The sequence below is a fragment of the Canis lupus genome, chromosome 15 (assembly GCF_003254725.2).
Source record: "Canis lupus dingo isolate Sandy chromosome 15, ASM325472v2, whole genome shotgun sequence".
Lineage (NCBI taxonomy): Eukaryota > Metazoa > Chordata > Mammalia > Carnivora > Canidae > Canis > Canis lupus.
In genome coordinates, this window is record NC_064257.1 from 7,699,075 (window position 1) to 7,711,878 (window position 12,804).

Here is a 12,804-nt window from a genome sequence, read left to right on the forward strand (position 1 = left end):
ATCCATTTTGGATACCACATACCGACTTTCTCTTGCAGCAACTGAGGAGCTTAGCTTTAGCTGCACCTCTCTCTTCACCTCCATCCTTCCACGGCAGTTATAACACAAGTTTTGGTAAGGTCTATATTTGGGCTTTTTATTGTTTATGACCGTGTAAATATTGTCTGCTGCCAAGTTAACAGTTGTTGCATTTTTCACTTGAATTTACAGCTAAAGTCTTCCCACCCCCACCAACCACTATAAAACAACTCTCAGTACAAGTTTCTACGCAGTCAACTCCGTTGGGATAATCTGTTTTCTTTTCCTCCAGCCGCCTGGGCCCCCATGGATATACCTGCTGTCTTAGGTCTCCAGCTTCCTGCTGCTGCCTGGCCCGGCAGTGGTGGTGGTGGTTTCCCCGGTTCTGAGCTGAGCCCTTCCTCTCTCACTACCTGGGATGCCTCCTTAGCCTCCCTCCTGCTCACGTTCTGTTGAATATCTGCTTCCAGATTCCGGATCCTCTTTCTTGGCCTATCTGCTTGTCTTAGCCGAGCACACCCTCCCTTAATTTGTTGACAAGCATGCAAGGAGGCAACATTTTTTTGAGACTTTGCATGTCTAAAAACACCTCCATTCTATACCCGTACAGATAAAAATTGAGTTTTAAAATTCCAGGTCAAAAATCATTTCCGATCAAAGTGATGACAGCTTTGTCCTGGGATCCTTTAGGTTCACCGGGTTACTGTTGAGAAATCTGATGCCTTCCTGATTCTTGCACATTTGTATGTGAGTGAGGTTCTCTGCAGTTATTGGCATCCTGCCTTGATCCCTAATATTCTGAAATTTTACAGGGAAATGTCTTCGGAGAGATTCTTTTTTTAATTCATTTTTTTTTCAGCACTGGTCTGGGACCATTATATTTGGGAAATTTCCCTGTCTTTTTGTTTGTTTATGTGTGTGTGTGTGTGTGTGTGTGTGTTTAGTACTACCCTCCCCTTATTGTTGCTATTGTGCCTAGAACTCTTGTTAGGTGGATAGCTGGTGTCCTGGACTGATCCTCTCATTTTCCCATGTTTTATCTCCTATAATCCATCCCGTGTCTTTTTTTAGTTCTCTTTTCCATGAGATCTCTCTGATGTTAGCTTCCAACTCTCTTCACTGAAAAACATCAACTATCACTGTTTTAATTTCAAAAGCACTTTCTTGTTCGGATTTTTAAAAATAAGTGTATGGCATATTGTCTTATTTTTTTAAATGTACTATCTTATCTCCCTGAGAGTATTATGGTCTGTCTTTTTTTTTTTTTTTTGGTTCCTTTTTTACCTTTGTTTTGATCCATTTCTTTCTTATTGAAGTTTGTCCATTCCTGTTAAGACTCAGGTCTTTGAAAGTTGATTGGCAGCTCTTTGTAATGGGCATAATCATAGGGTGATTTTCACTGGTACCCTCAAATGCCTTTGGGGCAGTTCAGTTTTTCCAGAGGACCCTCCAGACTCCTACCTCTTGGTTAAAACTTAGCGGCGCCACTGGATATATACGTGTATTTCACTTAATCCCCATTTTCAACCTGGACTCTCAGCTCCACGATCCTTATGCATGTTCTCCAAGTGTTCCCCAGCCTTCTGTCTTCTATAGAACTGCCCGTGGCCCCTCACTGTGTGGGTCCAGGATAGAAGCTACCTCTTACCTCATGGCCTCCCTTTGAACCATCTCCTTCCATGGCGTCCAGCACGGGCACCTCCTGAGACCTTTAGGATTTGGCAGGAGGAAATTGTTTGCTCCTTGTTGATCGTTCTCCTTCAGTGGGCTCGTCAACACAATCCTCCCCTGCTCCACTGAGGCGCTTACTCTTCCTCCATCCCGTTTCTGCCTTCTTATATAGTGGATGGGGGTGGGAGGGTTGCTGGCTTCTCCTAGTTTCACTGAGAAAGGAGTTTGCATAGGTTTTCTTGCTCTCCTTGCTATTTGAGGGCCAATTTTAAGAGGGACAGAAACGTCTTCACTCCACCATTGTAGAACCACAAGTCTGCATTAAGTAGAGATTAAACTTATATTAAGCCCACATGATCTTTTAATCCTCTCAACTCTTAACATTACCATTAATAAAGCCTAAGTTGAAAGAGGTTAAGTTCTCGACCCAAGGTCAGTGTTGGAAAGTGGCTTAGAACCCAGGTCTGGCCAAAGAAAAAAAAAAAATCAATGTTTTTTTCTCTTACTCTCTCCTGCCTCCGAAAAGCCTGAGATCAAGAGAAAGTAGTAAGGTATGGTCCAGCCTGGGGTTCATACCTGGAGATACAATGTGAGGAAGCCCCTCAGGAAAGAAAAGTGCTCCTGAATTTGTCAGAATCCTAGGGGACTAATGTTTCTTAGAGTCCATGGAGAATCTAGATTGTTAGTCAAATAAAAAAAAAAAAAAGATATACTAGAAACAGGGTCCGGCCTTAGGGGCAGGGGCTGAAGAACTTGGGGAGCATCCCAGACTTAGACCGTGGAGAAAGGAAGAGGGCCTGAGTCTTAAGAGAACTTAGAAGAGAAATTAATTTCCAGGTTCCCAGGAGAGGCCAGTGAGGCCAATGGCCTCATGATGTGAGGGCAGGAGAAAGGCTCTCGTGGGCACGGAGCCACAGCCTGCCCTGGGACATCAGGGATTTCCAGCCCTCAGCCTGTCACTGCTACCAGGATTGGACTCAGCCAGGGTAGGCGGTGAGCCGTCACATAACTAATCGGATCGGCAATAGAGCAACTTAGAACTGATAGTGTCGGTCTATCTTTTCTGTGCATAGCTCATTTTTTTTTCCCCAAGAGTAGGTCCTTACAGTATCCTGTTTAATTTGAACTTGTTGGAGTCTGCTGAAGGATGGCATGCGGGTGTCACCTCCCGGACCACCCTGGTCAGTGATGGCTGGCGGGACCACCATGGGGAGAGCCACTCTGGCTTTGTCCCAGCTCCGGGCAGCTGCAGGGGTACAGGGGAGTTCAGTACATGCGCGGTCCCCACCGAGGTGACTCCTGTCCCCAGATTTGTGTCCTCCACGCATGTGGTCAGGAGGCTCCCAACGCCCTTAGTCAAGTCGCTGGTAAAAGCTAATCGAGATGGATGAGTGAGCAGTGCCCGCTCGTGTGGCTTGGAGGCCGGCCCGGAGCTGGGCGCCGGCGCACCGTCCCTGCCCGGCGTCTACCACAGGCACGCTTGCTTCCGAAATGGATTTCCAGGTCACATTTCCCCATCTCGCGTGCAAGAGAGGCTTTTCCTGTAAAACAACCGCCTGAGGAGGGTGCTCTGCTCAGTCCGCTCCTAAGATGCATGAACCCGGAGGTTGAGAATCGAGTGGGAGAGAGAGCAGCTCTCACAGGAGAGAGCAGCTCAGCCCTGGCGGTTATGGCCTCCCCCCACCCCTGCCCCGGGGGCTCATATTTAGACAGCAGCGCCGCCACGAGGGCTCCAGCCCGTGGTCTCCTGTCACGTCCTGAGTCAACGCTGTATGTCGTGCGTGGGGAAATGAGCAGTGAAGATGACACAAAGTGTGACAAAAATACACAGGCACATTCCGTTTCAAGCAGCTCACACTTTTATCATAAAATACAAACTTTCTAAAATTAAGCGTCTTACTTCTATTTTACCAACAACAGAAACAAAAATCACTCATGTCAGCTAAATACAGGTGCATATGTGGTCAAGTGGGGGGCGGGGGTACGGGTGCGAGGGAGGCGTGTGTGTGGGGTGCGGGGTGTGTGACACAGGTGGTCAAGAGATGAGCCTGGTCTTGCCGTTTTCTGTCTGTGACCTGGTCGGAACTTTGGTTTTCCAAACCCCCGGCCACGCGATTACAGAACCCGGAGTTCCAGAGCCCTCAGCCCCGATCTGAGGGCTAAGGTAAGAGGAGGGAGGAGAGAAGATCGTCTAAAAGTTTATGCCATTCCCACCAGAGGAAAAATAGGGGCTGTTCACCAGGGGCCCGCCAGCCGTCGAGCCGAACCTGGAAGAGAGAGAAGACGGACCTCATGACGGGACTCCTGGGGTTGGCGGAGATATTGGGAGAAGAAGTGCGTTGTCTTATGGCTGTCGGGGACCGGGAAGGCTGTGACAGGCTTGGAGGCTAAATGCTCAGCATCATTAAAAAAAAAAAAAAAAAAAAAAAAAAAAGCTTTGGCTCTGGGAAAATAAAATACTGTAAGGATACAACTGGAGGACAGTTAAGAGCTTCCAAGGCCACTTCCTTAGATCCGAGAGGGCCTAGCGGGCTGCAGGGACTGCCTCCTTGGGCCCAGCGCTGTCCCCATCTCCAGGACCGCACAACAGGGGGCCTGTCTGCACCTGAGCACCTCGCCAGCCCTTCGACCTGCCCGGGAAGACACGTGTGTCCCCCAGGGGGTCCCCAGCATCACGGGACTCAGGGTCGGGTCCCAGGGTGAGCCCCAGAGTCTGCACGGTCCCGGGGCTGCCTGTCCCCTTATGGGTGCTAAGCTGAACCCGTTTCCCTATTTTAGCACCTGAGCCCAAGCACCCTGACCCCTGCCAGGCCCCCCAGGGAAGGCATTTGAGAGGCGCACCTTCCCGCGGGGAAAGATGACACCTGCCCACCCCCACTCTGCCTGGGCTCCAGGGCTGCTCACGCCTCATGGGGGCCCCAACGGCAGCTCCCCCGTGACTCGGCCTGACCTTGCCCCATGGGACCAGCTACTCGCACGGCCCTACAGCAATTTCGTCCTGTCCCGTCCACAGGGGAGCCGGGCTCCGTACACACCGCAGCAGGGCACCCGGCCACACGGAGTCTGACCCCGGGGTTCTCGGGCCTTCCTGCGGCTGGTGCTCAGAGCAGGAGACAATCGCGAATTAATGAAAGAAAAAAGAAAAAAAAGGGGGGGGGGGGAGAGAGGGTGAGGGAGGGAAGAAGCGATGGGAACAAACCGGCGCCCTGAGGGGCTGGGGCAAGCTGGGCTTCGGGTTAGTTTGATTCGCTTTTCACTAAGTAAATCCCAAGAGAGCGGGGACGATATCCGCCTGGTGTGCAGCCCAGGACCTGGCACGAGGAGGGGCCTCTGCTGGCGCCCCCTTCCTCACCCCCAGCCCTTCCTCCCTCTGCCCCAAACTCACACTCAAAGGAACTGATGGAGACTCAGGTCGGGCCAGGACGCCCCGGATTCTGTGCTGGTTTATGAAACAAAAACTGGAACCCGCACCTCAGCCTAATAACCATCGGTAATGAATCACTGGGGACACGCCTGACCGCTGATGCCACGTCCCCGCGCAGCCAGGCCACCCGGCGGGGGGGTGGGGGATGCTCTGGGGGGCTCACCTGCCCGGGGCCTGGTCTGCACACGACACTCGCCAGAGTGTCAGAGGGAGCCGGGGGTCCTGGGGGCGAGGGGCATCAGGGAAGGCTTCCTGGAGGAAGAGCACCAGCGCCCTGGCCTGGGGCATGGTTGCCGGCAGCAGCCTCCCCGCTGGCACTGCCTGTGCCACTAGGACCTGTGCTCCTTTCACCCTCGAGCTTGTTATGTGTGGGAGGTAAGGGCATGGTAATGGATGGGGCAGGGAGGGGGGAAGGTGAGTGGGAAGGGAGGGGGTGAGGGGGCGGGGGAGAGGCAAGGGAGGGAAGAGGACAGGAGGAGCGGGGGGGGGGGGGGGGGGGGGGAGCAGAGGAGGAGGGGGAGGGGTGGGAGAGGAGGAGCTGGAGGGAGTGGGGGAGGAGGGAATAGGGGGGCAAAGGGGGTATGGAAGCGGGGGTAGGGGGTGTTGGACCATGACAAAGAGCCAAGAGCTCACAGAGAGAGGCCAGGAGGGGTAGGGGGGCCGCCTCATCCCCGGAGCCCTGCTCCTCCCACCGGCCTCTCCCCTGCCCCTGCCCGTCCCCCCGCCACGCCATCCCCGACGCCCTCATCCCCCGTCCCCCCAATGGCCTCGAGTGGTTCCCCCAGCCCTGCTCCCCCCACATCCTCCAGGAAATGCCTCCTCCTCTGCCCCCCATGCCCCGCCCCCCTACAGCAGCCCAGCGGGGTAGGCCTGCGCCCCTGCCTGAGCCCCGCTCCTGGTGCAGACTCGGTGCAGGCCACCTCACCCCCACCCGGGGAAGTTTCACCAGCTCCCCAGGGCCTGACCCGACGCCTGGCCGTGCCCCCCAGGCCCTGCTGCCCCTGCTCCCGCGGCCACTCCCCCTCCTCCCCCCCCCAGGGCTCCGGCTGCAGGCCCACCTCCCACCTCGGGGCCACTACCCCGACGCACAGCTCCCCTATGTACCTGTCGCTTCATTCAGACCCAGCTCCGGTGGTGGCCCTCCCTCATTCTCCGTCCTCCCCCGGCCCCTGCCTTCCTTTCCTGCTGCCTTATTGCTCCCCGTGAAGGAGACCAAGAAGGCCTTTTGCCTCGCTCCTTCCTTCCCTCCAGGAAGCGCTGCCCACGACCAGTCATGCTCTTGGGGGAGCATGCGGCCTGCGCCGCGCCCCTTCCCTGGCGTCCCCAGCCCCTTCGGCCACCGCCCACCCTGCCGACTATGCCTCCCCCATGGCACCATCCTCCAGCGCCCAGCATCTCTGCCCGCAGCCAGGGCCCGGGTGGGGGCCCTCCTCCCCTCCTTCCCCGCGGTGGTGCTTTTTTTTTTTTTTTTTTAAATTTTTATTTATTAAATTTTTATTTATTTATGATAGTCACACAGAGAGAGAGGATGGGGGAGAGAGAGAGAGAGAGAGAGGCAGAGACATAGGCAGAGGGAGAAGCAGGCTCCATGCACCGGGAGCCCGACGTGAGATTCGATCCCAGGTTTCCAGGATCGCGCCCTAGGCCAAAGGCAGGCGCTAAACCGCTGCGCCACCCAGGGTGCACCAGGCTGCAGGCCCCGGGCCTCCCAGTCAGAGCGTTTAACACCCAAACCCAACCTCCCTTTCTAATCCTATTTTCCACCTTTTTAGGGGTAAATCAAATACTTCAAGCACACACCTCTGCTGCCCCAGCCTCATGCTTGTGTCCGTCCGTGTGAGGGCTGCACCCCCCTCCCCTCCTCCCACGGCTGCTCCCTGGGGCCTCGCAGGCCCACCCCCCCCCAAACAGCGGGTCATGCCACCGCCCCGGGCCCCGGGGTGCTCCCCACATCTCAGCCACTCAGTCTCTGAAGGGAGGAACCTCGTCCTAGTCCGCTGTGGGTTCCCTGCAGGCTACATCCCCATCAACCACAGGACCCGACACAGAGCTTGGGGGGCAGGGGGTGCAGATGACATGCACCCTCGTCTGCGGTAGGAGAAGCAGAAAAGATGGGGAGGGAGGAAGGAGGGAGGAAAAAGAGAAAAGGAGAAAGAAAATGGGCTGTGGATTTGGGGCTCAGGTGAGGCCACCGACCCCACCCCAGGAACATTTCCCAGACACTTCAGCAATGAAGCCATCTGAGGGCCCCGATGGGTAAGAAACCCATTCACCTGTGTTTCCCTCAGCTCTTCCCAAGCATCCTGACCACAGAAACCTCTCGCTAACGTATCGTCCTTTTACAAGACGCAGGACTGAGAGGGTGAGGGTCTGGGGGTGCCTGGGGGGCACCACAGCGGGGGTCTGTGCGGGGACGTGGAAGGCTGGGGACCAACGGCCCTAATCCCGGCAGCGGAGTTTCCCAAGATTAGACACGCCTCCCCAGGGTGTGTGGGGACTGGGGTCCCCAGGGGGACCCCAGGTCCCGCCCTCCTCCCGGCCTCAAATATGAGCTGAAGGTTTGCAGGTGCGAGTGGGCGACCGCCGGCCTTTCATTTAGGACAACAGCCGTCGTGGAAAGTGTGTGTCGAGGTTTGCATCACCCGCGAAGCCCTGCCCCTGCTGCTGGGCCTGCTACACCCTCCGCAGGATGTGGGGGCGACTGGCCTGCGAGGGAGCTCAGGGTCCCCCGCGACGCAGGGAGCCCAGCAAACGGGCCTCGGGGCCTCAGCAGATGGGTCCTGCTCCACTGCCGGCCCCGCTGCAGGCCGAGTGCCCACGTCCACGGCCGCGTGGCTAGGATCCCGTGGGCCCGTGGCCCTGAGCAGCCTGGCCTGCGCACCAGCTCCCTCCGGCACCCATGGCTGGGGACAGGCCAGGGCCCCTCCCTCCCCAGGACCCTGCAACGCGAGAACCAGCTCCCCTCCCGGCCCTGTAGCTTCCCGCGAGCGAGGTGCACCCGAGGAGGGGGCTGAGGACTCACCCGTACGCCTGGGGGACCACGTACTGTGGCCCGTCTCCCGCCATCGGGGAAGGGTCGCGGGGATGGCTGCACAGCTTTGGAGGTGTCCTCTGAGGGTGCGGGTAGCCGGGCTGGACGAAGGGGATGTAGCTCAGCAGGGGGGCGTAGGAAGAGCGGAACACCTGCTGTCCCACCTGCTGTGGGCTGTACGGCGTCACCTGCAGGTCACAGACGAGAGGGGCCGCGTCCACCAGAGCCCGCTGCTTCCGAACCTCCGGGGCCTCGCTCGGACCCCCCAGCCTTAACCCCGGAGCGGCGGGCGTGCGGGAGGCCCTGCGAGGACTGTGGCGAAGCCCGAGCCTCCCCCCTGCGCCTGGCTGCCAAGGTGCCCAGGTCACCCGGGCCTCAGTTTCCCCGTTGGCAGGAGGGCGAACGCTCCCTCCGCGGCACGGACACCGAGTCGGCCGACAGCAGCCTGATGAACAGCAAATGGACTTTATTTCCGTTCTCTGCGCTGCCCTCCCCACCCCATCCCCTGCCAATAGCTGCCCCTGAGAGCCCTCATTCATTTTTACCTAAAAAAAAAAAAAAAAAAAAAAAGGTCTGTTGAGATTTCTACAGCCCCGGCTTCGACCCAGCCCCCCGGTACTTGGGCCACCACCCACCAGCGGAGACTTTCGGCCACTTGAGCTGCGGCTGCCGCAAAGGGCGAGGAGCTGAAGGTGCACGCTCACGGTAACCGGTGTGGGTTGAGGTGGCCGCCTGGGGCCAGCGGCAGCGTCGTACAGCGGGATCCAGGCTCCATAGAGCTCAGCCCCCGCCCCCCGCCCCCCGGATCCGACCTCCACCAAGAGCCGGGGCCCCGGCGGTCTCATCGAGCGTCGTCTTCTCGGCCCTGGGACGGGGCTGGGCCAAATAAGCTGCTCCATAAACATGCGTTAAATGAAGGAGCACGAGAAAAAAGGAGGGGAGAGGGCAAAGAAGAGGCCACTCAGGGTCCGCTTGAATCCCTGCAATGATGGGGAGCTCGTTACGTTGCAGGCACTGTATTCTACAAACGTCAGAAGACCCTCTCCTGTACGGGGTGACATCCGTCCTCCCGCACGCTGAAGGGAGCTGCAGTCAAAGCGAGGGAAACTTCTGGACGTCGTCTTTAAAAGCAAGAGTCCGGTGTCCAAGCCGCCCGGGGACCCAGCACAGTGACAGCCCTCTCTCACCCTGCGGATCCTTCTCTAATTTAAAAAAAAAAAAAAAAAAGATCGCAAAGGCTGGGGCTTCTGGAGGGCTCAGGCCGTGCCAGGCCCGTGCGGCTTCTCTCCTTCCAGCCCCGGAGCTTGGGCGGCGGGAGCACGAGCCAGAGACGGAGGAGGCGGCTCAGGAGCTCGGACCTTGCAGGTAAGCGCTCCACGGGCTCCATGGGCTCCACGGGCGTGACTTGCAGTCAGACCCCTAAGGCCCACGCGGGCCCGGGGCCCGTGCGATTGCTCCCGCTGAGCCCCCTCCTACCCCAGGCTGCAGGTAGGACTCTCGGATGCTGGACGTGGGCCCCCAAACGCCCAAGATGACGCGCGGACCATGACAAAGAGCCAAGAGCTCACAGAGAGAGGCCAGGACGGGCCCCCCCCGGGGACGGGTGCCTTGGCGGACGGGCAGGGAGGCCCCCCCGGGTCTCCTGGGAGGTGGGATGGTCCGAGGACCGCGCAGGGGGATGCCCGGGGGCTCCCGCGGGCATCCTGGGGGACGTGTCCCCAACCGCACACAGCGGGTGAACCCCGTGATGCAGCATGCACGGCTCTGGAATCGTCTCCAGGATGCGCTTCGCCGGCAACGGCAGTGACAGAGCCACATGCCCTGAAAGCTACATTCGTGTAAAGTGTGTGTAGATAGATTCGGCCGGAAGGACCCTGCGGGAACCGGCGACAGGGCCGCCTCTCCAGGGTGGTTTGTCTCTGTTTGGAACCAAGGGCCTCCAGCGCTTTCTCAGACAGACGCGGGCACTTGCATGGGGCCGTCGGGCCCCCCTCTCCCCGAGCCGGGGTCACTCTCTGTGGGCCGGGTAGGGGTGACTGCTGAGGCTCCCAGGGCCAGGCTGGGCCTCAGCTCCGCACTCCCCGAGGACGCAGAGCCCTCACTGCGACACGAGCAGCCCCGGGCCTCCGGGCTCTTCTCTGCTTTCTGGAACATTCCAACACAGCTCAGGTCAGAGGTGCGGTTTGCTCCCTGCCGGGCAGGAGGAAGCCCCCAGACGGTGAGTCTGAGTGTGGGGGTCTGTCCACCCGCGGTGGAGCCACGCTGGCTGGGGCCCTGCAGCCGGACCCGAGGCCGAGGCCGCCCCCATCCTGCAGTTTCCGTGCTGGAGTCCACTCCTGGACGTGGGGGGGGTGGGGCACTCGGCCGAGCAGCCCACAGACAAGACGCGCGTGCGATCAAGTCTCAGTTGCAGATGAACCAGCCAGTAATTTGATTTTTACTGCGCTTCCGGCCCGGGCGCTGCTTGGGGCCCACATGCACCGGGACTGCCTCCACGGCCTGCCTGTGACTTCGGTGTGACCAGACGGCTTGTATTTGAAAAACACACTGACGGGAAAGGGGGTGACTCTGCAGCTGGCCGCAGCTGGGCCACACCGTGCGGCTTTCCTGGGCCACGGAAGGCGGGTGCGGGTTGCCAGGCGCTAGCACCAAGCCCAGGCCCCAGCAGCAGGGGCTCTGCTCCCCCCCCCCCACTCCTGTCTACATGGCAGGAGCAACAGCTGCCATGGGTCCAGCAAGCTCCCCAAGGGGGAGCACATGACACAGCCTCGAACCCAATCCCAGCCCAGCGCAACCAGCCCAGGGAGCTGTGGCTGAAAACCTCTCATTTATTGTTGGAAGTCCCTGAGATGCCGAGGCCGCCGGTGGCCACCGCACAAGCTGGCTCCTACGGTGACTCGGTGACCCTGACAAGGCCTCTGTCTCCCTGGGCCCCGTGCTGTGAGTGCCGAGCCGCCCCCTGGGGGGCTGGGACGTTCGCATGGGTGGAGCCCCGATACGGGTGGGTCGATGGGGGGCCCAGGGCAGGCGACGAGCACAGAGAGTGGCCCGCAGGCCCGTCGCAGGACACAGTGTCCTCCGGGCGCAAGGCCGTGTGGAGCCGGGCAGGGCTGGGGACGCGGCCTACTCACCTGCCGGGAGGAGCAGCCCAGCGGGGGCTGCGGGGGCTGCTGACAGGGCATCCTGGCTGCGCGCGGCGGGTACAGGCCCTGCGGAGAGAGGCGCGCTCAGCACGGCCGGCCCCACGCCGCTCCAGGGCCCGCGGCCAGGCAGGGGGGCGGCCGCACTCTGGGCAAGCACGGCCCGGGCCCCGAGGCCCACGGAGCAGCTCCCCCAGCCGCCAGGCGGAGCCTTCTCGGTGGCCCCCCCCACCTCGAGAGTCCCAGCTCTGCCCTCCGGGCGGCCCGTCACCTCGGGAAGGCCCCCTCGCATCTCTGCGCTTCTCTCCCCACGGCTACAGATTTACCTGCGTCCCCACCGTGAGGCCCGCGAAGGGGTGAGTTCTCTCGGCCGCTGCCTAGACCTAAGGGCCTTGCCCCAAACTCCATCCTGCCCCGCGACGTGGGCATCAATGCACGTCTGTGTGTGTGCACGGGAGTGTGGGTCGCCATCCACGTGCTTGTAAGCACGTCGGCACGGGCGCTCTCAGGTGTTCGCGGCTCCCTGTCCTCGTGTGCGCACCCACCCCAGGCTGTACCCGCAGCTCCGTGTCCAGGTGTGCACACCGACCCCAGGCTGTACCCGCAGCTCTGTGTCCAGGTGTGTGCACCCACCCCAGCTGTACCCGCGGCTCCATGTCCAGGTGTGCACACCCACCCTGGGCTGTACCTCCTGACGAGCCCAGGCAGGAAGGTAGACAAGTCCGCGTGTCCCCACGGCCCCAAGCAGCGCCTGGCGTGGAGTCAGGATCCTGCTAATGATCCCACTGCTCCCCCACTCTAGGCGCCAGCCGCCGCGCAGCCAAATGGGAAGTCGCGCTTCTGGTCAGCGCTCCATGCAGGGTGGCCGCGGACCCCCGTGTGCACACACACCCGCTCCGGGGGCTGGGGACAGATCACAGCCCTGCCGGCTGGGGCGGCCTCCACCTGCCAACCCACAGTTACCTCTGAGGATGCAGCCCAAAGCTCCCCTCGGGCCTGTGTGTGTTTCCGGAAGATTCTGAATCCAGAGACGCTGCCCCCAAGATGCTGGGCTCAGCTCATACCACTCACCAAAGTGCTGACGGCGGACACTGTGCCCCTGGGGCTTCCTCAGGGCCCACGGGCTCCTTGGAGAAGCCACAGCTTCCCTGCAGGGTGCCCCCCTCCCCCCTCCATCCCAGAACCTCCCCTTGCTCGCTGCACCCAGGCCGCTCACACGGCCCGCGGTCGGGCGGCTCCTACGTCCATCCGGCAGCCAGAGCACCTGCGGCCAGGGCACCCCCCGCAACACCCGCAGCCTGGCCCCTGCACGCCCCTCCCCATGCCTCGGCCAGAGCCTGGACATCGAAGTGGGACACAGGGCTCGGTCCTGGCTGGCCCGGGACACGGCCTGCTCCCACGTGGGGTCCCCGTGCCCGTCTCCCTGCCCATCAGCCGGGGCTGCGCTGCGAGGCCAGCTCCCCAGGCCCCCGGCCTCCGTGGGACACAAACAGCCGCCACCCTTGCTCCCTCCGGGGCCG

The 12,804-nt window shown here is 60.2% G+C and overlaps 1 protein-coding gene across 7 annotated transcripts in view; it reads right to left on the bottom strand.

The window, feature by feature from the left end:
* Positions 1–218: 218 nt before the first annotated feature.
* Positions 219–12,804, bottom strand: part of C15H1orf94 (chromosome 15 C1orf94 homolog) — a 39,574-nt gene continuing 26,988 nt past the window's right edge. For 2 of the 7 annotated variants that reach the window (XM_049094350.1, XM_049094349.1), the window contains exons 7-9: positions 11,276–11,353; positions 8,136–8,332; positions 1,330–2,005 (exon numbers count right to left, since the gene is read on the bottom strand). In XM_049094350.1, coding sequence (XP_048950307.1) covers positions 1,663–2,005; positions 8,136–8,332; positions 11,276–11,353 — 618 coding nt within the window. In that variant the 3' untranslated portion in view covers positions 1,330–1,662. Of the gene's footprint in view, positions 2,006–3,530; positions 3,957–7,041; positions 7,202–8,135; positions 8,333–11,275; positions 11,354–12,804 lie in introns of those variants that run through there. The other 5 variants (XM_035699245.2, XM_049094353.1, XM_049094352.1 and 2 more) reach the window with 4 other exon arrangements.